At 34.1% G+C, this 26061-nt stretch overlaps 1 protein-coding gene across 1 annotated transcript; it reads left to right on the forward strand.

The window, feature by feature from the left end:
• LOC147076553 (uncharacterized) lies at positions 1-6760 on the forward strand. The gene is made up of 3 exons (XM_085940333.1): positions 1-226; positions 2095-2241; positions 3619-6760. The coding sequence occupies exons 1-3, from the start codon at positions 89-91 to the stop codon at positions 5605-5607; spliced, it is 2274 nt and encodes a 757-aa protein (XP_085796459.1). The 5' UTR covers positions 1-88; the 3' UTR covers positions 5608-6760.
• The last annotated feature ends 19301 nt before the right edge of the window (positions 6761-26061 follow it).

Genomic DNA, 26061 nt, shown 5'->3' on the forward strand with positions numbered 1-26061 from the left:
ATTGTCAGAACTGCCAAAGAAGTATTATCTGCCACCTGCACGTTTTTAGTCTGCTACGATAATCCAACGTACGCTTTCCATTCGAAAGATGGACGTGAAACGCGAGCCGGATGAAGTCGAACTTGATGCAGAATGGCAGGTGCCCTTAAACCATCGAATTAACCCTGTGATCAATAATAATTGTATAAAGCAAGAAATTCCCAACGGTTCCAGCATTGCTTTTGAGGTTAGTTTTATAAAGCTTATGTCTTTTATAGCGCCTGTGCACGTCTATGGATTTACTTGCACAATATTGGGTATTTTAAGTGCTGACTGTATCTCCAATCTCAATCTTCAAGAGTAAGCGAGACGCGATTTTGTCATTTTATGGTACTATTTGACAGTCATAAAAACCGGTTTTTATTAAAATGAGTCGCTGCGCGATGTGGTTAGTTTCTTTGCCTGCAGGTTCGCAACTATCGTTCTACTGTGCAGACGCAGATATCGAACAAATCCGACTGTAGCGTGAAAATTCAGAAGCTTCCGAATATATTTAATTCATGTACCTATGCAATCTTGCAACTGCAGGATAGTACATGTTGACACGTACATTTTATTGTTATGGCCGTGATAATACGTACTGTCAGCAGTAAATCCATACACGTGTAAACGGGGTAGGTAGGTATTCATTGGTGTTTGCGGACATTGTCAATAATTTAGTAGACGTATTTATTTATTAGTAAGCGTTGCAAAATTACACGTACCTTCCTAGGATAACTATATTAAACGTTTCCAAATCCTTAAATAAATCCACTATGTACCTCATGGAATTACAAATAATTGGCTTGTGAATTCTTTTTTTTTTATACAAGAAGCTGAAATAGTTAATAATATTATATTGACATTAATTGAAATATTTTTTATGCTAATATTTCAGTCCTTATTATTGGAATTTTGATAATAGCCGATATAGGTACTGGATTATTTACTGATTACTTGTTAGGTATAAGTAAATGATAATATGTATCTATCGATTGCGCGAAGACAGCAATACCTACTGCACTGATCCAATTCATCTGAATGCAGAAACCGATATTTTTTGAGATTTGCCTCTTCATTTGGTCAAGGCGTCTCTTGTGGTGCAGTGTCTATGGCGCTGGTCTTCCATCCGAGTGCTCTGGGTTCGACACCTACCCTTTGTTTGTGTTCGCTTAAAAAAACCTTGTACGAAAAAGCAAAGACATGGTTATTAATAATAATTACAGAAACATACAATAACATAATTTTGAGAAAAACGCAAATAAAGATTTTACTACCATGTAATTCATTAAATAAAGCATACTTTTCTCAACTATATCTTGTAAACGGATCCATGTACAGCATCAAGTTTTATTTATAATTACGGAGTATCGAAACCGGGCCTAAATCAAAACATGAATTTTTGTAGTTAGGCGCCTGTGATCCTTAGAAATAAAGCCTATCAAGACGGACGAGCGGGCGAAGTCGGCGTATGAAGCGTTTATCCATAACCATAATCACACACCGCTTGCCGCGCATTACCCTTCACCTATGTAATAAGCGGCCCAAGCAGCACAAAATAATTATTATTACAGCGTCTCTCATAACAAAGCAATAAAAATATTATATTATATCGGGGCTTGTAATTAATATTTACGACGACAATATTCAACCAGCGAAATATAGGACACGGAATAAAATTAAACAATGAGTTCTCTGTTATTAAATAATGACTTCTCGCCCGTGGAACGACGACGCTTCAAGAGCGTGATTTTGGCTCGCTGTGTTCAAAGAATAGACTCCATTGTATTTTCTTTCATTCGCATCGCCAAGAAGCCAAAAAACGATGATTCATGCGGCGGGCGCTCATAATGCGTCGTCAAATCCAGTGGGCGCTGGCGTATTTGATTACGTTGTATTTTCGTTGATTTACGCGCCACTTGCAGCGTTAAGTGGGTTTTACGCCTAAGAAACCGTATTGCAGCTGGAAAATAATGCTTTCCCGATGAATATACTAATTATTATTATAAATCATATAAAAGTGAGTAATCACAAGTAAGCTTGATTTAATGAAATGATAATATTTTGTTTTTTCAGAACCTTCAAACACGAGACATAGTAAATATAAAATCGGAACCCGAATTTCAGCGAGTGGACATCAAGAAAGAGTTTATTAAAGATACAATTAATAATAAAGATCATCAACCAAGTTGTTCGTATTCCGAATATAGCCCACTAAAACAGGTAATCCATTTATTTGAACCATGTACGTACTTTACAATGTAGGTAAAACATGAAGATATTGTGTTTCTTTCTCGTATCTAGTCTACCAGTACCAGTAAAATACTAGTAAAACTAACCAGTAAAATCAATCTCAGAGAATAAGTAGAATAATTATAATGTGTATAAAATAATATGTGATGGTCCCAATACCAGCGGACACAAATAGCGTAACTAATGGATCAAATAATATTAAGTACAGTTGCGATGAACATAACGTCTATTCAAATCGAAACCATCCAAAAAAGGCTAAACATAAAAAGTGCAAGAAAGCGATATTTAGAAATTATGAATCTATAGGTACTTAATTCGATTTAGTTCTGTAATATCGAAATATTAAAAAATCAATTTTGTGTTTCAAATTTCAATAAATTTTGAGGAATTTTTCCCAATTTCAAATTTATGAAAAATTCAAAACATTGGCAAATAATGTCATTTAGGATACTTTAGAAGAGGCGTACAAATAATTGTTTCTTAAATTCAATATAACCCTATGCATTTAGTTTTATACGGAAATGTTGGAAGTTTCATATAGAATCGATTGATGTTAAAAAACCTATTTCGAAAAATAGGCGTTTAGGATAGTTTTGAATTGAATAGACGATAATTGGTTATCGTTAAAAAAGAAAAATACATTGTTAGTATTCGTAAAAACATAAAGTTGGTAAATCGATAATTTCGAAAAGGTTACTACTATACCAAAGTATAAACGCGCGATTAAAAATAAAACGGAAAATAGCCGTACACATGGCGTTATCATAAACAGTACCAATGGATCATATAATTCAATAGAAGCCGAATGCCGCAAGCAAATGTACCCACTATCCCATTCTGCAATCTTCATCTACTATACCAAAATGTAGTACCTTGTTTTACTCTATTCAGGAGATAGGACAATGGTTGAGTTAAAACAATAGTTAATTCGCCTAAAGTACACTACGTCCAGCTTAAATCGATATTCTGAAGGATGCCAAACACACTCAGGTACTTGCAGGGTGAAACAAAAGGCTACTTCACTTTGATCATCCGGATCAGAATCTATTTTGTCCAATGAAAAGTGAACCATACGTAAATTGTCAGGGCCGATCGAGATCAAATTGAAATCTGGATTAGAGCGAACCACTAACAAGATGATTATACCCACTTCGCTGTTATGAAAACGACATGTATCTTAAAACAAAGTTTTTCAAATTATTTTTGCATCGTTCAGCTTAACTAGGAAACCTATGTAACTTCAGTAGATAATTAACTTCACACATGTAATGCGGATGAAAGTTTAAAAAATGGTTATGCTGTCTAGATAGTGTGGTGCTAATAATTATATTAAAAATGTTTTTTTAGGATAACGCAGCAAATCCCATTACGTCTGAAGATGAGAAAATTGATGACATCATACAAATCGACGAACAAGATGTTAAAAAAGAACTCGAGGAATACAAGAAAAATTTAAAAAAAACACGTGGCGCTATTATACGTAATGTTACTAAATCAATACCCGAAAAAAATATATTCCACGAAATCACTACTATGGATGTAAAACAATGTAATCGTAGTAAAAGCAATTTCTCTTGTCAAACGCCATTTAAAAGTGATGAGTCCAATTATTCTAGAGACACGAAAAAATTTAAATTTCTGTATACCGGAGAAAACCCATTTAAATGTGATCAATGTAATTACTCATGTATACAATCTAGTAACATGAAACGACATAAAATTACACATACTGGTATAAAGCTATTTAAATGTGATCAATGTGATTATTCTTGTAAAACATCTTACCATATAAAATCACACAAGATGACTCATTGTAGTATAAAACTATTTAAATGTGATCATTGTAATTATTCTTGTAAAACATCTAGACATATGAAATTACATATAAAAACGCATACTGGTATAAAGCCATTTAAATGTCAGCTGTGTGATTACTCTTGTTTAACATCTGGAAACATGAAACGACACAAAATGACTCATTCAAATGAGAAGCCATTTAAATGTGATCAATGTGATTACTCGTGTATAACATCTGGAAACATGAAATTACATATACAAACGCATACTGGGATAAAGCCATTTAAATGTCAGCAGTGTGATTTCTCTTGTATAACATCCGGAAACTTGAAATTACACAAAATGTCTCATTCTGATGAGAAGCCATTTAAGTGTGATCAATGTGACTACTCGTGTATAACATCTGGAAACATGAAATTTCATATAAAAACGCATACTGGTATAAAGCCATTTAAATGTCAGCAGTGTGAATACTCTTGTATAACATCTGGAAACATGAAATCACACAAAATGACTCATTCAAATGAGAAGCCATTTAAATGTGATCAATGTGATTACTCGTGTAGAACATCTGGAAACATGAAATTACATATAAAAACGCATACTGGTATAAAGCCATTTAAATGTCAGCAGTGTGATTACTCTTGTATAACATCTGGAAACATGAAATCACACAAAATGACTCATTCAATTGAGAAGTCATTTAAATGTGATCAATGTAATTACTCATGTATACGATCTAGTAACATGAAACGACATAAAATTACACATACTGGTATAAAGCTATTTAAATGTCATCAATGTGATAACTCATGTGTAACATCTACTCAAATGAAATTACATATAATGTCACATACTGGTGTGCCATTTAAATGTGACAAATGTGATTATTCTTGTAAAACATCTTACCATATGAAATTACACAAGATGACTCATTCTAGTATAAAACCATTTAAATGTGATCATTGTAATTATTCTTGTAAAACATCTAGTCATATGAAATTACATTTAAAAACGCATACTGGTATAAAGCCGTTTAAATGTCAGCAGTGTGATTACTCTTGTATAACATCTGGAAACATGAAATCACACAAAATGACTCATTCAAATGAGAAGCCATTTAAATGTGATCAATGTGATTACTCGTGTAGAACATCTGGAAACATGAAATTACATATAAAAACGCATACTGGTATAAAGCCATTTAAATGTCAGCAGTGTGATTACTCTTGTATAACATCTGGAAACATGAAATCACACAAAATGACTCATTCAAATGAGAAGCCATTTAAATGTGATCAATGTGATTACTCGTGTAGAACATCTGGAAACATGAAATTACATATAAAAACGCATACTGGTATAAAGCCATTTAAATGTCAGCAGTGTGATTACTCTTGTATAACATCTGGAAACATGAAATCACACAAAATGACTCATTCTGATAGGAAGCCATTTAAATGTGACCAATGTGGTTACTTGTGTATAACATCTCGTCGGATGAAATCACACAAAACGACACATTCTAGTGAAAAATAATTACATGTTATGTTAAATGCAATTATATCCTCTGGTATAACATCCCTTCACTGAATTTACCAAAAATGGAGCGACAAAATTACTCATCCCTGTGAAAAACCTCTTAAATTTGTCAATGTTATTTTTCATTCAATCACACCTGGTCCCATGAAATTACTTTAAATGACTTATTCTTGTGAAAGACCATTTACTTATGTATATAATCTAGTTATACAAATTTACATAACATGACATGCTGGCGAAGACCCATTTAAATCTGGCAATATGTTCAACTACTTTTTTAATTCTACGAATGGGACACAAGATTTGAGAATATAACTTTCTATATATTGAAATGAACCTAATTTGAAAATACCTCATGCATATATACACTTAAAAAAATCATTTTGTACTAAAACCGATAGCCAACCTTATATATAACGCAATTCGATAGGCATTTTATGTCACAACCACTAGTTAAAAACGTCGTAATTAATTAAGATGCCCGTAGCTTTATTGGAAAAGCATACTGGCGGGAATCTAGCAGACACCGATTCAAGTCCTGCGGGTGTCGTTTTTTTTTGTCTGATATACATAACAATATACGAGTAAGAACTAAATGCACATATTTACATGTATTTTTAATATCAATATGACTTTATAATATTATGTATTTACTGATATACCTAACACAATTATTATACGATAATAACTAATTAATGTGATAGATGAGCTTGTTTCAATGAACATAAAAGTTTCACATTTAGCTTGATATTTGAAAGAGCAAGTTGTTGGTCAAAACTAGGGCTTCCAATTAACCGGAGGAAAAATATTACCCGGTTAGCGGGTACTTTGCGAATAACTAACCAGGTAACCAGTTATAACCGTCGTATTTAAAAAAATGAATTTTCAAATATTGTCGATATTATTTTTTGCACATTTTTTCTCTTTGACTCTACAATTAGACGTGCATTTTAGCCACCTCTCGATCAATGAGATATAACACAATTTGTTATCCCTTTGCTGCACCTACCTTCATGTGCATGCTCTGGATCCAAACACATATTGAAAAAAGATCATGTGACATGTTACCACTTATCATTTGTTACTATACTTATTGTTGTAGATCTAAATATAATATTGTTAAGACATAATTAATAAAGTTTTAAATGATTTGAAGTGAGTATTATTTTAAACTTTTGATATTGATAGCATTTTTCATGCTTATAAATGGGTGGAACTCTTATAATAGTTTAGACAATGATTGCCCAAAAGAAGACCAAGCTCACCATTTTCACGACGAATGGGAAATTGAGGATTTAGCTGGGATGATAAAATACACGGTGTGTTGTTATATTTGTAACAAATACATAAAGTTACAGAATGACAAGGTGTGGTAGATCACTGCATTCTGATACTACCTACTTCTGATCTACTACTGATCACAGCCTACTTCAAATTGGACATGCCTGGTCTATGGTAAATTAAGTCGTTATAAACATTGCCAGTAATAGTTCATCTTTTCAAATTGTTTGGCATTTTAATAATCAATAATTCACAGTAAGTCTGCAATTAATACTAGAAACAATTAATTATTAACAAGCGACTGTCGTGGTGCAGTGCGTAGGGCGTTTGCTTCCACCCGAGAGTTCTGGGTTCGATACCAGGTCAGGACACAACATCAAATTGTGTTTTTCTCAAAGCCTGAGTGTTTGTGATTGCTTAAAATTACTAACCACCTTGTACAGGACATGTTATTAATAATAATTCATAAAGGGTAAGTAGGTACTAAGACTTTAGTCATTATTGTCAAGCATGTACCTGTCATTTTTAATACCTATGATTATAATAATTTCATACCTACATGATAGATACAACACATAATGATTATTATTTTTTGTAACACTTGTTCTAACACAAGGTAGGTACTAATTTATTTTAAAACATATTACTTGGTTAATAATTTTAACCAGTGAAAAGTGTGAAAATACCCGGTTATCGGTAAGTTTAGAAACCCGCGGTTACCCGGTTTCGGTTAAAACCGGTTCGAAGCTCTAGTCAAGACCCTGTGTCATTGAATAACATCATTGATAACGATGCTACCTCTGTCATATTTATATCAATGACAGTTGGCAACACAGGAGTATTCAGACGGCAAAACCTAATATGTGCACTTTTGTTAATTGTGCAGTAGAACTGTTTTAAATTTAGAGATTGTTTGAATCTTTCTTTTGAAAATAATTTAATATAACGATGTATTCGAAATGAGTTTTAGATATAGAATAAGTAGGTATTTAAAAGTTTTGATTCTCCACGTTTGGTAGAAAAAAAGATTTTCCAAGTTATCATGTTTTGCCATCTTATGTTCCAATATGTTATAATTATATGGTAAGATAAACTAACACGATATGTAAGGTAATTGGATAATAAAATTTCAAAAATAGCTTAAAAATATATTATGTTTAATGCTTGACACTAATTAAAAATGTTACATAGGTACATATTGATACAGAAATTGGCTTCAAATATTTTCGGAGGGTAGCAAAAATAATTCCTCATGAGAGTTTTCCATTCCATGAAATAATATGAATTCAATATTAGGACAGTCGGGGTCAGAGGGGTCAGAAGCATAGGCAGCTTTTTGTAAAAAAAAATGACTTTTTAACCTATGAATGCAGAATCATAGAGCTAAAAACTCTGCACGTTGTAAGCTGATGTTTTACCAGCAAACTCGGCTTTTTTCAATAGAAAATCGTTAAAAATTAGCTTCAGACTACTTACTTAGGATATTGTGCTTTTCAAACTGGGACGCCTAGGCGAGCTTTGTGGCCTAATCCCGTAATCTGTGGAAGCTGTCTGTAGTATAGCAAGATTTTGTTGGGTGAGGCCCGGCCTCGGTGGCTTCGCGACCGAGCGAGGCCGGGTTGGAGATCTCAGGGGTATGGTCTGGAGTATTTTAAAAAGTAGAGCAAACTTCACGCTGGCGTCCGTCGATTTTCGGCCGTCTCGCTTCCTTTTCAGTCCGTTGTCTTCAATCTCTTCCGTTGTTGGCTGCTTCCGTAGGTGGTTGCTTATCAGCGATTAATCTTTTTTCTTGTTCTTCTCTTCTTCTGATTTGGTGTTTCATCTGGATTCTTGACGAGTTCTCGTAGGCGGTTAGTCGCTTCTGTTTGGTAGTCGTCTAGGAAGTACATTTTTCTGTAATCTTCGTAGTAGTTTTCGTAGTCTAGTTCAGTCCTGGTTTCCTTTATATATGAAATACAGTTCCTCAGGTGTTCTTCGGAGTATTCTGTTTTGTGTTCTATCAGGTCTACGGTTGTTGCTCGGATCTGTCGTTCAAATTCGTTCAAATTCGCCATTTTTTTTCGTGATTTTTGATTTCGTCCGGCACCCCAATTATTATTAGCTAGTGTTCACATAGGTCGCCTTGAAGTTATAAAGAAATAGTATGAAACACTTTGTAATCGAGTCGCAATAGTCGTGCATGATTATCAAAATCAAACAGATAAATTGAGCTATTTACGCCAAATGGCCAACATACAGTGATTACATTATACAATTTTATATACCTACTCTATAATATAATAAAAATGTATTATTTTCAAAATAACGGTATTATAAAAAAATGAAAGTATATACTATACCTTGATGATTTAACTTAAAAATTGATTTTTTAAATATTTATATATTAGTATATGCATTTCATTTAAAATTTAATTAATAAATGGATTCCACAAAAATTAATGTTTCATTTTTCCCCTGGCTGTTCTGTTTTGTCGTCGTCTGTTTTGTCTTGTTTTGTTTTGTTTTGTCCGGTCACCGTTCATTATATGTAAAATAAATAAATTTGATTTGAATGATTAGGTACTCATGTAGATGTTCTCTTCGGATGAAATTACATTTAATGAAACATACCGGTATAATGCTATTTGAATGTCATCAATGTATAACAATATCTGGTAATATGAACACAAAATGACACATTTTGATGAAAATCCATTTAAGTGTGATATTTTAGTGCTTATTCTTGTAGAAAATCTTTTAATATGAAATCATACAAAATGACTATTGATGAAATTCTAATGAAAAATAACTAAACATATTAACTTTAAATCCTCTTGTATAACGTCCCGTCACTAAATTTACTTAAAATGAAACCATAAAATTACTCATCGCGGTGAATATATTTTTTTATTTCATCACATCTAGATTCACTCCTTCATTCTACACAGTATATAATAATATGCCAACCCTATGCAACTCATGGTATACCTATTCCCACGTGGCGTAACCGGCACAGTTGCCTGATATAATAATAATTATATTCACACAAATTGAATTTCTCTGCTGCGTAATGATTATAATATATGGTAATACTATCAGCATTTTTTATCTATCGTTAAAACCCGTCAAAGTGTGCCATTGTCAGAACTGTCAAAAGAGTATCATCTGCCACCTGCACGTTTTTAGTCTGCTACGATAATCCAACGCACGCTTTCCATTCGAAAGATGGACGTGAAACGCGAGCCGGATGAATTCGAACTTGATGCAGAATGGCAGGTGCCCTTAAACCATCAAATTAACCTTGTGACCAATAATTATATAAAGCAAGAGATTGCCGCCGACGTTTCCAGCATTGCTTTTGAGGTTCGTTTTATAAAGCTTATGTCTTTTATAGCGCCTATACACGTCCATTGATTTACATGCAGCAATAGTGGTTATTTTAAGTACTGACTGTATCTCCAATCTCATTCTTCAAGAGTAAGCGATATCGAACAAATCCAACTGTCACGTGAAAATTCAGAAGCTGTTGAACGTTTTGATTCATGCATGCAATGTTGCAACTGCAGGATAATCAATGTTTGCACTTATATTTTCTTGTTATGGCCGTGATAATACGTACTGTCAGCAGTAAATCCATACACGTGTAAACGGGTTATGTAGGTATTTATTGGTGTAACATAGGGCCCAGACCCCTAGCAACCAATAATGGTGTCGAAATACCTTTTCATACAAAACAGAATTAACTGAAAATGAATTCAATTCTACTTAAAGATGGCTAAAAGTATTAAAAAATGCATTGGCATCGTGTTTTGATATATTCTAAAAGTTTCAAATATCTAGCTAGTCGGAAAGTTAGTTAATCGATTGCAAGATTTGTACCGGACAAATAAGAATACGGGTTATGTAGGTATTTATTGGTGTTACCTTTTCATACAAAACAGAATTAACTGAAAATGAATTCAATTCTACTTAAAGATGGCTAAAAGTATTAAAAAATGCATTGGTATCGTGTTTTGATATATTCTAAAAGTTTCAAATATCTAGCTAGTCGGAAAGTTAGTTAATCGATTGCAAGATTTGTACCGGACAAATAAGAATACGAGCTAAGAAAAACGTTGTAAAATGAAATTTTACTTTACATCTGGCGCTTACACCGCTTTACATCTGGTTATGGGGTGGCATTTTACCTAGGGATTGAACGGTTCCCTTGTTTTGTACTAAACGTCTTAAAATATCAGCAATACGATTAAAAGTATAGTTTAATATCTACCTAATATAATCTATTATTTTTTTTCAGAATCCTGAAACTAACCCTGCCACTATAAACTGCCAACAAGTTGACATCAAGGATAAGTCTGCTGAAGACGGCCAAACCAACAATGAAGAATCACAACCTGGATGTTCTTTTTCGGAATACAAGGCAGATAATCAGGTACCTGCATCAATATCAGTAGCGAAGGGCGGAGGTACATTTGTTAAATTTGACTGCGGACAGAATACATTAAGTATATTATAAAAATGCATTGACAGAACGTGTGAATATGTTTACTTTTTTTTTAGAAGAAACAAAGCATGGCATTGTGGTATTAAAAGTGCTAATTATTACGACGTTCAAACATCAATAATATGATAGGACCTAATGATTCCCCGCGTTGATTTTCAAACAATTGGTTCTGTGCCTTCATTTATACGATTCAAACATTGTACAATTAGATTGCGGAAGGGTATAATCAATAATGTCAGAGCCTAATGCAAAATTTCCTCAGTACAAAACACTATGCAGAAACATCGTCCTTAGCTAAGATCATGCTGTCTATGGTTCACTTCGTCTTAAAACTTCGTTCGTTTTTTCTGTTGAAAAAAATACCATATTTAAAAATTCTCTTTCCTATAGTTTAGGTAAATTATATTATAATTGTTAAACGATGACTAAAATATGACAACTGCACTTTATAAATGCAATAACTATAAATACATATTAATATTTAATTATAACACTCATATACCTATAATAATTTTATAAAAATTGGATTTCTCTGTTGCGTAATGCTTATAATGTATATTATGGCAATACTATCATCACCTTTTGTTTATGGTTAAGCGTGTCTATAAAGTGTCCCATTGTCAGAACTGTCAAAAGAATATCATCTGACACCTGCACGTTTTTGATCTGCTACGATAATCCAACGTAGGTAGGCTTTCGATCCGAAAGATGGACGTGAAATGCGAGCCGGATGATTTCGAATTTGATGCAGAATGGCAGGTGCCCTTAAACCATCAAATTAACCCTGTGACCAATAATTATATAAAGCAAGAGATTGCCGACGGTTCCAGCATTGCTTTTGAGGTTAGTTTTATAAAGCTTATGTACCTCCAATCTCATTCTTCAAGAGTAAGCAAGAGGCTATGTTGTCATTTTATGGTAGGTACCTACTGTTTGACAGTCGTAAAAATAAGTTCTCATTAAAATGAGTCGCTGCGCAGAGTAGTTTGTTTTTTTGCCGGCAGGTTTGCAACTATCGTTCTACTGCGCAGACGCAGATATCGAACAAATCCAACTGTCGCGTGAAAATACAGAAGCTTCCGAACTTTTTTGATTCATGCATGCAATCTTGCAACTGCAGGATAGTACAACATGTTTACAAGTATTTTAATTTAACCCCACGATGTTCGCGTGGCTTAAGGCCATAGAATGAAAACCTACCTAACCTAACAAATGATATAAGTAGTATATCAGCAATTTTTAAAAATTGTTTGCCGCTGGCTTCCCGTAAACGGACAAGAACCTTAGGTCAACAATTAAATTGACACTATTTTGACATTATTTTAATTAGGTAATTGTTTTGCAAATTTTTGAGTTATTGTCTGTTTATTGGAAGCCATCGGCAAATTTATTTTGATAATAGCCGACATACTAGATTAGTTAGGATAGGGACATGGCCATAAAATGCATGCTTTCAGCTGACATTTCTTGCAATAAATTTGTGACGTCACAACTTTTCGGTCCGACCATAAATGTAGATTTTTGATTGAAATTACGCGGCCTCCCTCTAAACACAGCTATAACAATTATGTGGTGAGTCCCATAGTACAGTCTGAGCAGCTCACAGCCACTCAGAGTGAACTATGGATGATTTCTTTCAGATAGACCAAACGGTCTTGTAAGTAAAATGTAAGTAATTAAGTCTAGAGTTTAATGTTAAACATAAACCATTTCATGTAAATAACTTATGCGATTTCATTAGCTAAATGCTGTAAACTAAAGCTAATTTAAAACTATAATCTTCTTTGCATTATATAAAATCATTTTGCATATATACGTAATATTTTGAATCCGCGCGAGAGAAAATAAAATCAATAACGTAATTGATCTATTTTTGGCAATGTAAAATCTCCAGTGGAATGATGACATTTTTATAGCATTCAATTGGTCAAATGCGAAGACATTCTTGACCAATGGGCATCAGTATAAAATTAAACATAAATGTCATCATTTAACTGGACTATGATTCGCCTGTAGCCATAGGATTCACCTAGGTTGCTGCCGGTCCCAAGCCCGGATGAAGGAGGAGGGTTCATCGTAGGGCTAATCACCCTTCAAGGAACATAAGAACATAAGGAAAGATGGAAGAAGTTGCAAACGAACTTTATAAATATAATATGAACGTAACAGCTCTGCAGGAGATAAGGTGGAAGGACAGTGGCTGCATTAATAAAAGGAAATATTCTCTGTACTTTAGTGGAGCACTGAATACACAAGGGCATCATGGAACTGGATTTATTATCAATGCTAATATACGAAAATCCGTACTGGGGGTTGAGCTAATAAATGAGCGACTTGGTAAACTCAGAATAAAAGGCATATTTTATAATATTACTTTCATAAACGCCTATGCTGCAACAGAAGAAATCAAAGATAAATTTTATGACGACATACAAAGTGCATGTGAAGCTGTCTCAGCGCATGATGCATTAATTGTAATGGGAGACTTCAATGCCAAAATTGGAAATGAACAAATATACGCAGAAATTGCTGGAAAACATAGCATGCATGAAACAACCAGCGAAAATGAAGAGCGTTTGTGCGGCTTTGCAGCGGCTAACAATCTCGTAATTAGTAGCACCTGTTATCCACATAAAATGAAACATAAAGGCACTTGGAGAACCCCAGGAAGCACGGAGTGTAACCAAATTGATCATTTACTTATGTCTAAAAGAAGAGCTACAACAGTTGAAGATGTACGCTCTTGCAGGGGGGCCAACTGCGATTCGGATCATTTTCTTGTGAAAGCGAAATTGAAGCAAAAAATATCAAGAGCTCAAAAAAGCTATGGAAAGAAAAGAATAAAATGGAATCTGGAAAAACTTATGAATTCAGACCCCCTGAAAAACTACCAACAAGTGCTAGATAGCAAATTACAAGTGACACCAATTACTGATGACGTACATGATGATTGGGAAAACACTAATAGCTGCATAATAGCGAGTGCCACTGAAGTACTAGGGGAAAGCAAATAACGGCTGGTTCGATGATGCTTGCAAACAGGCAATTATAGAAAAAAATAATGCAAGAAAAAATGCCTACAAAGAGAAACACGCCAAAATGCGGATATTTATAAAGAAAAAAGAAGGATATGCAACAAAACTCTGCCGTGAACGAAAACGCGAATTGTTGAGGAAAATGGTGGAGGGTATGGAATCTCAGAGAAGGTGCAATGAAACTAGAAAATTCTACAAAACTTTCCGGGATCTAACTTAATCATACCAACCCAGAATGAACATTTGCCGAGAATATGTCTATTCACTGTTAAATCATGCTGGCAATGAACAAGGAGAACATGACGATGAAATGTTTTATCATACAGTGGAAGAAATCATTGAAGAACCTACGCTGAATGACGTCAAGCATGCACTAAGGGGGTTAAAAAATAATAAAGCTCCTGGTGTTGATATGATAGCTGCTGAATTAATCAAAAAGGGGGGACCGAAGCTGGAAGAACATCTGTACCAATTAATTCTCAATATATGGAAAAAGGAAACACTCCCCGAATAATGGAAGATGGGTATTATAGTACCTATACTTAAAAAGGGGGATAAGACTAAATGTGAGAACTACAGAGGTATCACTCTCCTTAACACAGCGTACAAAGTTTTTTCCAGTAATCTATATGCATGATTACTAAGGTATACTGAGAGTATCTTGGGAGAATACCAGTGCGGATTCCGCCCTAATCGATCCACCATCGATCATATTCACCTGATGCGGCAAACTATGGAAAAGGCGTATGAGTATAATATGATTTTGTATCATGTCTTCATCGACTTCAAACAAGCTTTTGACAGTATCAACAGAGAAAAAATGTTGCATGCACTAAAATTACTAAGAATCCCCGCAAAGCTTGGAAGACTGATATATGTCTCCCTAACTGAGTCAAAGGTCGTCATAAACATACAAAATGAGCTAATGAACCATATTGTGATTACGTCTGGTGTAAGGCAGGGCGACGCACTCTCCACCATGATGTTCAACCTGGTTCTCGAGGCCATAGCCCGTAAGGTTGACATAAGGGGTTGTGTTAACTCTTAACACATCCCAGATGTGCGCCTATGCTGACGACATAGTCATAACCAGCCGATACAAACAAAGACTGATCGACCATGCCACAACATTGAAAAAGGAAGCGGAAAAGCTTGGATTAGAAATAAATGCCTGCAAAATAAAATACATGGTATCCACGCGAGAGCAGGGTCCACCTCGAAATATCTGTGTGGAGCAGCAGGTATGGGAAGAGGTTCAGAGCTTCACGTACCTGGGCTCTAACCTAAACACACTCAATAAAACAACAGAAGAGGTGAACACACGACTCATAGCTGCTAATAAGTGCTTCTACGCTTGTAAGGGTCTACTGAGTTCGAAAATCCTAAGCAAGAATAGCAAACTACTTATCTACAAAACAGTTATTCGACCAGTAGCTATCTATGGCTGTGAGACATGGTGCCTCATTCAAAGGGAAGAACATAAACCGGCCATATTCGAAAGAAAGATCCTCAGGAGAATTTTCGGGCCCACATTTGAAAATGGAAGTTACAGAATAAAAATGAACCACGAGTTAGAAGAATTAATAAAACATGAAACGGTGGTGAAATTCTGTCGATCACTATGACTAAGGTAGGCTGGACACATTGAGAGAATGCCTGAGCACAGAACGCCAAAAATCATGACCAAGTGGATCCCACAGTGGAAACGGTCTAGGGGCAGACCAAAGAAGAGGTGGGCTGACTGTATCGAAGAGGATTGGAGAAAGATGGGGAGGGCTGGAGACTGGAGAGGAGCAGCCAGGGAAAGGAGCGTGTGGAGGCCAAATCCCGCCACGGGATGTAGTGTCGAAAAAGAAGAAGATGATTCGCTAGAAATGTTGTCATTTTCCCGATAGCGTCTGGGATGTTGATTTTAAATTTTTAATAGAGTAGTCGGGAAGTATAATCCGCAGAGGAAGGTCGTGTTGGTTCCTCTGCCGGGAAAAAGTTTAAAATATTCGCTCGGGAAAAAAAACGAGATTTAACTGCGTAAATAGTGGCGCATTTCGATTACTCCGTGTTTGATGTAAACAATTGCATCACTTTACGATGACATCATTCATCATCAGCCGCGTATGGCAACCGGTTTACAGTTCCCTTACGAGGATTTAAGTACTAAACTCAATAACCCTCAACCTAGAGGACGTTAACTCTCACCTCATGAGTTTGTGTGACGTGTGTAATTAAATAAATAAATATTAAAATAAATACGAATAGTTATATACAATAAAATTAAGTAACTAAAATAAGTTTATAAGTATAAATAAATATTGTTGATTTCTTAGTAAATAAAATCTTGTGCTAAGATATTTGATAAAAAATAATTATAATAAATTTATTTACGAAGAAATAATTTAATAAATTATTAAAACAATACTCGTGAAGATTTTATTATTTAAATAAATCCGCGATCTTATTTTCGCAAGTACAATTCGGCATATGAACCGAATGACAAGCCATCAGCTGTTTTCTGACGTTTCGCGCATGTGGGTGTGGAACGATTAATATAACAATATTGTTGTGGTGTGTTCGAAAGTGTCGATAAGAACTTTTAGTTGACTACCCCCTCCGACTTAAAAGGCTGAGCTAGCTTAAGCAAAGGTTCTCAACCTGGTCTGAGGGCAGGGCCGGTTGAGGGTATGGCGCCTTTGTGGTAATACCAGGACCGGGGTAACGTCAATAGGTATATGTAAATGACGTAGCTATCCGTTGCGCGAAGACAGACATACTGCACTGATCGGATTTATTTGACTGCAGTCGACGCCGAACCGATATTATTTGACAGTTTCCAAACATTTCATGAAGGTTGCTCTCGTGGTGCAATGTGTAAGACACTGGTCTTCTATCCGGGAGCTCTGGGTTCGATACCTACCCGGTGAGGACACAATATATTTATGTGGTTTTCTCAAAGCCTAAATGTTGTGATTGTTCAAAATCACTAGAAACTACCTTGTACGAAAAAGCAAGAACATGTTTATTAATAATTACAAAAAAAAACCATTTGGTCAGCATTATTCGGATTTTAGGATCACAGGTTCCTATCTATAATAACAATAACAATAAAAGTTTTGGGATAAACTCAAATAAAAACTTTGCTACCATTTATAATTCATTAAACAAAGCACAGTTTTTTCAACTAAGTATATCTTGTAAACGGATATAATATATATGTACAGCAACGAGGATTGTTTATAATTACGGCATGTTAATTACTAGTTAGGTTCCTGTGATCCTAAGAAATCGTATTGCAATGGAAAATAATGCTTTCGCGATGAATATTCTAATTATTAAAACTTATGAAAGTGAGTGATATTCCATAAAATAAGCTTGGTTTAATGAAATAATAATAAGTATATTGTTTTTTTCAGAACCTTCAAACAAGAGACATGGTAAATATAAAATCGGAACCCGAATTTCAGCGGGTGGACATCAAGAAAGAGTTTATTGAAGATACAATTAATTATAAAGATCCGCAACCAAGTTGTTCGTATTCGGAATATAGCCCAGGAAAACGGGTAATACATTTATTTAAACTATGTACGTACTTTACAATATAGGTATAAACATAAAGATATAGTGTTTCTTTCTCGTATCTAGTCTATAAAAATGATGACAATAAAACAAACAAATAGTGGATGATATTATCTAGTGACATAATGTGACATGATAATATTATACATGCGGGTGCAGCTCTACCGTAAGGGTTCATAGGGACCATCCTCACAGCGTTATCATGTGGTGATTGCGTAAAAAACTTCCGATTTTTTTATCATTGTCATAATATACCTATTTAAATAAATGTTTAAATGAATTGGTAAAATTATTGCATCTATCTTAACCCGTCGCAATTTTACAGAGATAAGTATTATTATTATACTAATAAATAAAGCAATAATTGTAAATTATGTAATTACATAATAATGATTACGCGGTATTAAAATATGCATGTTGGATGAATACACAGATACAAGTTTAGGTACCTACCTACTTATCTACTTAACTGTTCCTATTCATCTTAGTGCAGTCGAGGTTAACCGATATTATTTGACAGTTTCAAACCATTTTGTCAATAATTGCAGCTGGGAAGGAATGCTTCCGCGGTGAAGAGTATATTTGTGGCAATCAATGACCCATGCGCCCATAATATGAGGCACCAAGGGCAAATGGCATTTTATTGACGCCTTCTGTAATATTCGTGTGTAAATACTTATTAAAGAAGAGCTTGTAGACTTCGGCAAGGTTCTGAAAGAAGAAAGAAAAATAACTGTAAACTTGGGGTTATACAGTGATTTCTCCTACGAGATGACGGAATCAGCACCACAACATATTTTATTATTTATATCTATGCAGACGGAGAGATAACTAAATGGCCTATCTTTCATCTCTTACGCATTATTTTTGTTAGCCCATCGTGCTATCCTCTCCCATGAGCATATTGTGGTGACCTCAGTTTTATGTATAGGATTCTCAGACATTCCCAGGCCTAAAAAAAACTAATGCTTCACATCCAGATGTAGAGCCCCTTGATACGCTCGATTATGACTGTGCGTGGTGCGGGGCGGGTTAGTTTCGAAGTGTTTATGTTTGTGTTGACGCTGAAGAAATAATTTGACTTTATTTTGATTATAAGTCCGCTGTTGGCGTTCCAGTCAGTAATCTGCAAAGTTATTGGCAGTGTGGTGTTAACAACTTACTATAGTGAGTTGTGTATGCTCTGACTTAGTGGAGCAATTCAATGCTTTGGGCAGGGGTAGCTCTGAGTTTCTCAATGAGTGCCTCGCTGGTTAAAAACTTTGGGAGAAATTGGGAGAGGTTGCCTTATACCTAAAGTGAATTGGCGGATTGGGTTAATATGCACATGGAACGAGCCGCTGCATTAGCGGTGTGCGATTAGTGGTTACCTGTCTATTCCAAGATGTTGGTCATGACTCATTATAAAGGTTTCTAGCAGGATGAGGCGTTTTCAGACAGCCTATATAATTCGCAGGATGTGGACCCTCACAGTTAGTACAACGGCTGGTCCCATATCTGGGGGGACTTTTTGCAAATTAAGGTAATTAGGAATGTTTCTAAGTACATATAAAAAACTCGCTCGTCATAAGCATTTTCTAAAAATTACCGTGCGCTTCGGTTCATTGACTTTTCTATACCGACCACTGCCTCCGTGACATTCTCACAAGTGTTTTACCCGGAAATTCGTCTAAATGAATATATTTATTTTTCTGTTATTAATACGATTTGTCTTCTGTTTGTTTTCTTTAGGTTAACACCACTAGCACTATTATGGCTAAATCGAACTTGTGTATGTCAGAAGCAGATGAAATTTACTCCGACATATATATTGATGAACATGAAATTAAAAACGAACTCGAAGAATACGACGTAAGGTTTACAAATAAATACTTTTATTGCAAAATTTTAGTATTGTAAGTTCTGATATGATAATACTAGCAGTATCACTAGGCGCTGCCCAGGAGTGGAATGGTTTAATATTAGAAAATAAAAATTCTAATTTTGATACTTAGAGTGCAAAGGATTGAATTTTAAAAAAGTAAAAAAATATAATATTAGAGATTTTGACATAATATATTATATTTTTGTATATGTATTGCATTTAAATATCTGGAAAAGTAGTAGGTACATATTCAATTTATTATTTTAGGGCTTTTCTATATAATAAAAATATTCATCCATAATATAAATTTCAATCATGCCAGGGCTTTTTGATATACAATATTTGTGGCTTTATTTGGTGCCAAAATCTATAGATTTTTACTACTCTCTAATCTTGATGCCGCTACATACAATTGTCCGTGAGTGAAGCATTCCAATCTAATATGGCAGCACTGCGTCGCCCGCGCCGCGACGGCTCGGTTGGCTCCATGCGTATTAGCAATTCTAATGACACAATTATTTGCATCTAACTTTGCCATTTGACCTTCGATCGAGCTGAAATAAACGCCAATATTTTTTAAATGTCCGTATTCTAGCAATATATTCAATAAAAAAGGGGGGTTGCAGCATTAAATTCCGCATTTCAAAGGCCTGGACGTGGCGGCATTTTCTGCAAAAACCGTAAAACTGTCCCCAGGGTGCAACGGGTTAAATCTGAAATTTGAAACTCCCACCATGCACTCCGGCTCATCTCTCTCTGTCTACCCTCCAAATTTTGTCGAATTCTGGCTACGCGTGTGGATTTGTATAAAGAAAAACCGACCACGTTACAAACAAATATAATTTCGAAATTATAGTACAGCATATGCATCTTCCTATAATCTATAGCGCGATGGCAACCCTTTTTATGCATACGTGCATAGTAGTATTCGTAATAATGAGTGGGATAAGTATATATATTTTTTAATTGATTAAGGTTAACCAGTAAAATCAATCACAGAGAATAAGTAGAATAATTATAATTTAGAATAGGTTATATTATATGTGATTATCCTAATAACTGTGGACACAAATAGCGTGACTAATGAAATTAAATTAGATCAAACATTAGGTACCTAGGTAGAGTTGCGATGGAGATAATCGGATATCGTTAAAAACGATAAAAAAATTTGTAAGAACATAAAGTTGGAAAATCGATAATTTAGAAAAGGTTATTAATCAAACTACTCTATTATACCAGAGTTGGTTGATTACATACACATGCATATTATATTCGAATCAAGTAATCAACTGTCAAATTTCTCCTCGGTTGATTAAGTGACATTGTTTCGCTCACCACGTCCATCTTTAAAATCGCGATTATAAAATAGCCGTACACATGGCGTAATCATAAACAGTACCAATGGGTCATATAATTCAATAGAAGGAGAATGCCGCAAGCAAATGTACCTACTATCCCATTGTGCAATCTTCATCTGTAGTATACCTTCATTTACTCTACTCACTTAAAAGATAGGACAATGGTTGAGTTAAAACAATAGTTTATTCACCTAAAGTACACTACAGCCAACTCAAATCGATATTCTGAAGGATGCCACACACACTTAGGTACATGCAGGGTGAAACAAAAGGCTACTTCACTTTGAACATCCAGATCAGAAACTATTTTGTACAATGAAAATTGAACCATAGGTACAGCACCAATCGAGATCAAATTGAAATCTGGATTAGAGCGAACAACTAACAGAATGACGACATCCACGTTCTCTATTATGAAAACGACATGTATCTTAAAACAAAGTTTTTTTTTTAAATTATTTTCGCACCGTTTAGCTCAACTAGGTAATCTGCGTAACTTCAGCAGATAATAAACTCCACACATTTAATGCGGATGAAAGTTTAAAAGATGGTTACGCTGTCTAGATCGTGTGGTGCTAATAATCATATTATAAATGCTTTTTTAGGATAACGCAGCAAATCTCAAATCGTCCTGCTTTATGTCGGAAGAAGAGAAAATTGATGACATCATACAAATCGACGAACAATATATTAAAGAAGAACTCGAGGAATACAACAAAGGCTTTAAAAAAACACGAGGCGCTATTAAACGCAATGTTACTAAATCAACACCCGAAAAAAATATATTCCACGAAATCACTAGTAAAAGCAATTTCTCTTGTCAAACGCCATTTAAAAGCGATGAATCCAATTATTCTAATGACACGAAAAAACTTAAACTTACACATACCGGAGAAAAGCTATTTAAATGTTTGCAATGTAATTTTTCTTGTAAAAGATCTGGTCTACTGAAATTACATATAATGAGACATACTGGTATAAAGCCATTTAAATGTGACAAATGTGATTATTTTTGTAAAAGATCTAGTGACATGAAACGACACAAAATGACACATTCTGGTATAAAACCATTTAAATGTAATCAATGTGATTACTCTTGTAAAACATCTGATTACATGAAACTACACAAAATGATACATTCTGGTATAAAGCCATTTAAATGTGAACAATGTGATTACTCGTGTAAAACATCTTTTCAGCTGAAATTACATTTAATGATACATACCGGTATAAAGCCATTTAAATGTGATCAATGTGAACATGCATGCATAAATTCTAGTAGCATGAAATTACACAAAATGACACATTCTGATAAAAAGCCATTTAAATGTATACAATGTGATTACTCATGTATAACATCTAGTGCCCTCAAAAAACATTTAATGGTACATACCGGTATAAAGCCATTTAAATGTGATCAATGTGATTACTCTTGTACAACATCCCGTGATCTGAAAGTACACAAGATGACACATTCTGGTGATAAGCCATTTAAATGTGAACAATGTGATTACTCATGTAAAACATCTCGTTACCTGAAATTACATTTAATGATACATACCGGCATAAAGCAATTTAAATGTGATCAATGTGAATACGCATGTATAACATCTACTAACTTGAAATTACACAAAATGATACATTCTGCTAATAAGCCTTTTAAATGTGATCAGTGTAATTACTCTTGTAAAACATCTGGTAGCATGAAACAACACAAAATGACACATTCTGGTATAAAGCCATTTAAATGTGATCAATGTGATTACTCATGTAGAACATCTCTTCATCTGAAATCACATTTAATGATACATATCGGTATAAAGCCATTTCAGTGTGATCAATGTGATTACGCATGTAGAACATCTGCTAATATGAAATCACACAAAATTACTCATTCTCGAGATAACCCGTTTAAATGTGAGCAATGTAATTATAATTGTAAAAGATCTAGTCAGATGAAATTACACAAAATGACACATTCTGATAAAAAGCCATTTAAATGTGTACAATGTGATTACTCATGTATAACATCTAGTGCCCTTAAAAAACATTTAATGGTACATACCGGTATAAAGCCAGTTAAATGTGATCAATGTGACTACTCTTGTACATTATCCCGTGATCTGAATATACACAAAATGACACATTCTGGTGAAAAGTAATTGAGATGTGATCAATCTGATTACTCATGTTTAACATCTCTTCGGATAAAATTACATTTATTGATGCATAGCGGTATAATGCTGTTTGAATGTCATTAATTTGATGATATGTATAACATCTGTTAATATGATATTACACTAAATAACACATTCTGATGAAAATCCACTGAAATGTGATATTTGTGTTTATTCTTGTAGAAAATCTTTTAATATGAAATCACACAAAATGACTCATTCTAATGAAAAATAATTAAACATGTTAATATAAACCTCCACTCTGTGGAGGCCCATATGATCCTATCAGGATCTGACATGGTCGAAAATTGTAAATAACTACTCTTGTATAACATCCCGTCACTAAATTTACCGAAAATGTATCGATAAAATTACTCATCGCGGTGAATGTAATTTTTCATTTAATCACATCTAGTCCTATGAAATCACACTAAATGATGTATTCTTGTGAAAAACAATTTAACTACGGAGCATGCCATTACTCATGTATAAGATCTAGATATACAAACTTACATAACATGACATACTGTCTCATTTAAATGTGACAATTTAATTTGTTTAACCATTTTTATTCAACGAATAAGACTAATAGTATTTGAGAATGTCACATTCTATATATTTAATACACACTAGAAATAATCATTTTGTACTAAAACCGATAGCCAACATTACGCAATTGGATAATCATTTGATATCACAACTACTTGTTAAAATCAGCGTATTTAACTAAGATGCCCGTCGCTGAATTGGAAAAGCATACTATCGGATATCGTACTTTTTTCACTAAATGATTTTTATTAGTGTGTATAAGCATGCGATCTTTTCAAAATATATCTGTTTAATTTAATTTGTCTTCTTTAACATTTTCTGATTTTAAAATACACAATATCACTCATTCTGGTCAGAAACCAATAAAATGAATGCAATGTCTTGCATTTTTGTTTTTAGATAAGTTCTGTGTTTTAATATTTTTGTTATGTACTTATTTTGAATGTATGCTTTTAAAAATCAGTCATCTGTTCACTGAACTATGACTTGATCTTTGATCTAATAAATAAAAGCTTAATCTTCAAACCCATTTTGTCATTATTTTTCTTTTTCACATTATACTCTACTGTTTTTTATTAGTAACACAGTAAAATTAGAAGTGCAGTTGTTAAGGGCGAATAAATATATGTTATTAAAACATTTTATAAATGATTACTAAGGCTACACATAATGATTGTCTAGGAAGAAACGGTTTGGTTGTCTTACTTATTTAAATATTATATATTATATTAAAAATAAATATTTATATTTAAATATTTCAAAAACTGTGTATGATATTTTAGAAAAGGATATGTTTTTCGCAAGCGTATATTAAATTTCAATATAATTAACAAAACATAAATGTTTCTTTTCATGTAGATGTTCCATACACGTTTTACCATAACTCACTTTGTCCATAAAAAAAAATTCCAAAATGCATAAGTCCATAAAACTGTGTCAAAATAAAGTCATTGAAGCGTTTCGCGCCGATTTGATGGCGATACTTTTGGAAACTAGCTCACGCATATGTAGAACTTTTATCTTACTCTAGCCCGTGTCGCAGAGATTGTACGGGTGCCGAATACTTTCTCACTCGCACTCATGCATCCTTTTTGTTCAGGCCTTGGATACATCGACAAAACGCATTTTGAAATTGGACGCTGTTTTTCCACCGTTATATGGGCTGCAAAAGACTACTATAGGAATAATTTTTATAGAATAGGTATGTATGTACTCATTTTAATAAGCAACATAACTGCATATTCAGTTCATTTTTGATCAAAACTGGACAAAATGAATTGAAGCGCCTAGTTTCAAAAGCCCCTAAAACGGGTTTTAAAATTTTTTGAGTTAAATATGTATTTAGATGGATATTTTTACCTATATTATGGCCAAAGATTGAACTTAACATAACGCCAAAAACCGTTAATACGTATGATCAAAAATTAGGGTAAATTTCAAACCCCACTAAAATGGATGGGTGTGCTTTTCAAATACCCCTAAAATGCAAAGCTAAAATACTCTTGAGAATGTAACGAATTACAAAAAAAATACATAAAGTTCACAGTATTAATAGTTATGATTTTTTCTCATTTTTCTCAAAACTACCTAAAATCGTTTTTCTCATTTTTCTCAGAACTACCTAAAACCGTTTTAGGGGCTTTTGAAACTAGGCGCTTCAATTTTGGAAATGGGCGACTCACTATGTATTATAATATGTACATAAAAGGGATTTTCCTAATTATTTACACAATGAGTCACACCTTTTTCTGACATTCTGCTGGTTCATCTAACATTACCATAAAAGGATATGAGACGATGATGGATTTCAACAGGGTGGACTCCTGGTTGAGAAAGCGAATGATTGAACGCACCACGCAGGCGGCGGGGTTCAATAGGTAGCGTCCATCTAAAAGTGTACTTTTCAAAACTACAAACAGTTTCAATTCGATACCTGCACAAAGATTATAATAACATTTTCAAAAAACATGAAGAATGTAATATAGTCTATTCTGCTGTATCGGATTTAGCTGTGCAACCTTTATCCACGATCATATTATAGACGGAACAGGATACTGGATTGGATCTGCATGCTATTTTGGTTAAACAAGGGTTGGTACAATGGCTGTGCCAACATGTCTGATCATATTATTAT

The sequence above is a fragment of the Rhyacophila brunnea genome, unplaced genomic scaffold, assembly GCF_057557595.1.
Source record: "Rhyacophila brunnea isolate RB1 unplaced genomic scaffold, BYU_Rbru_1.0 scaffold_13, whole genome shotgun sequence".
NCBI lineage: Eukaryota > Metazoa > Arthropoda > Insecta > Trichoptera > Rhyacophilidae > Rhyacophila > Rhyacophila brunnea.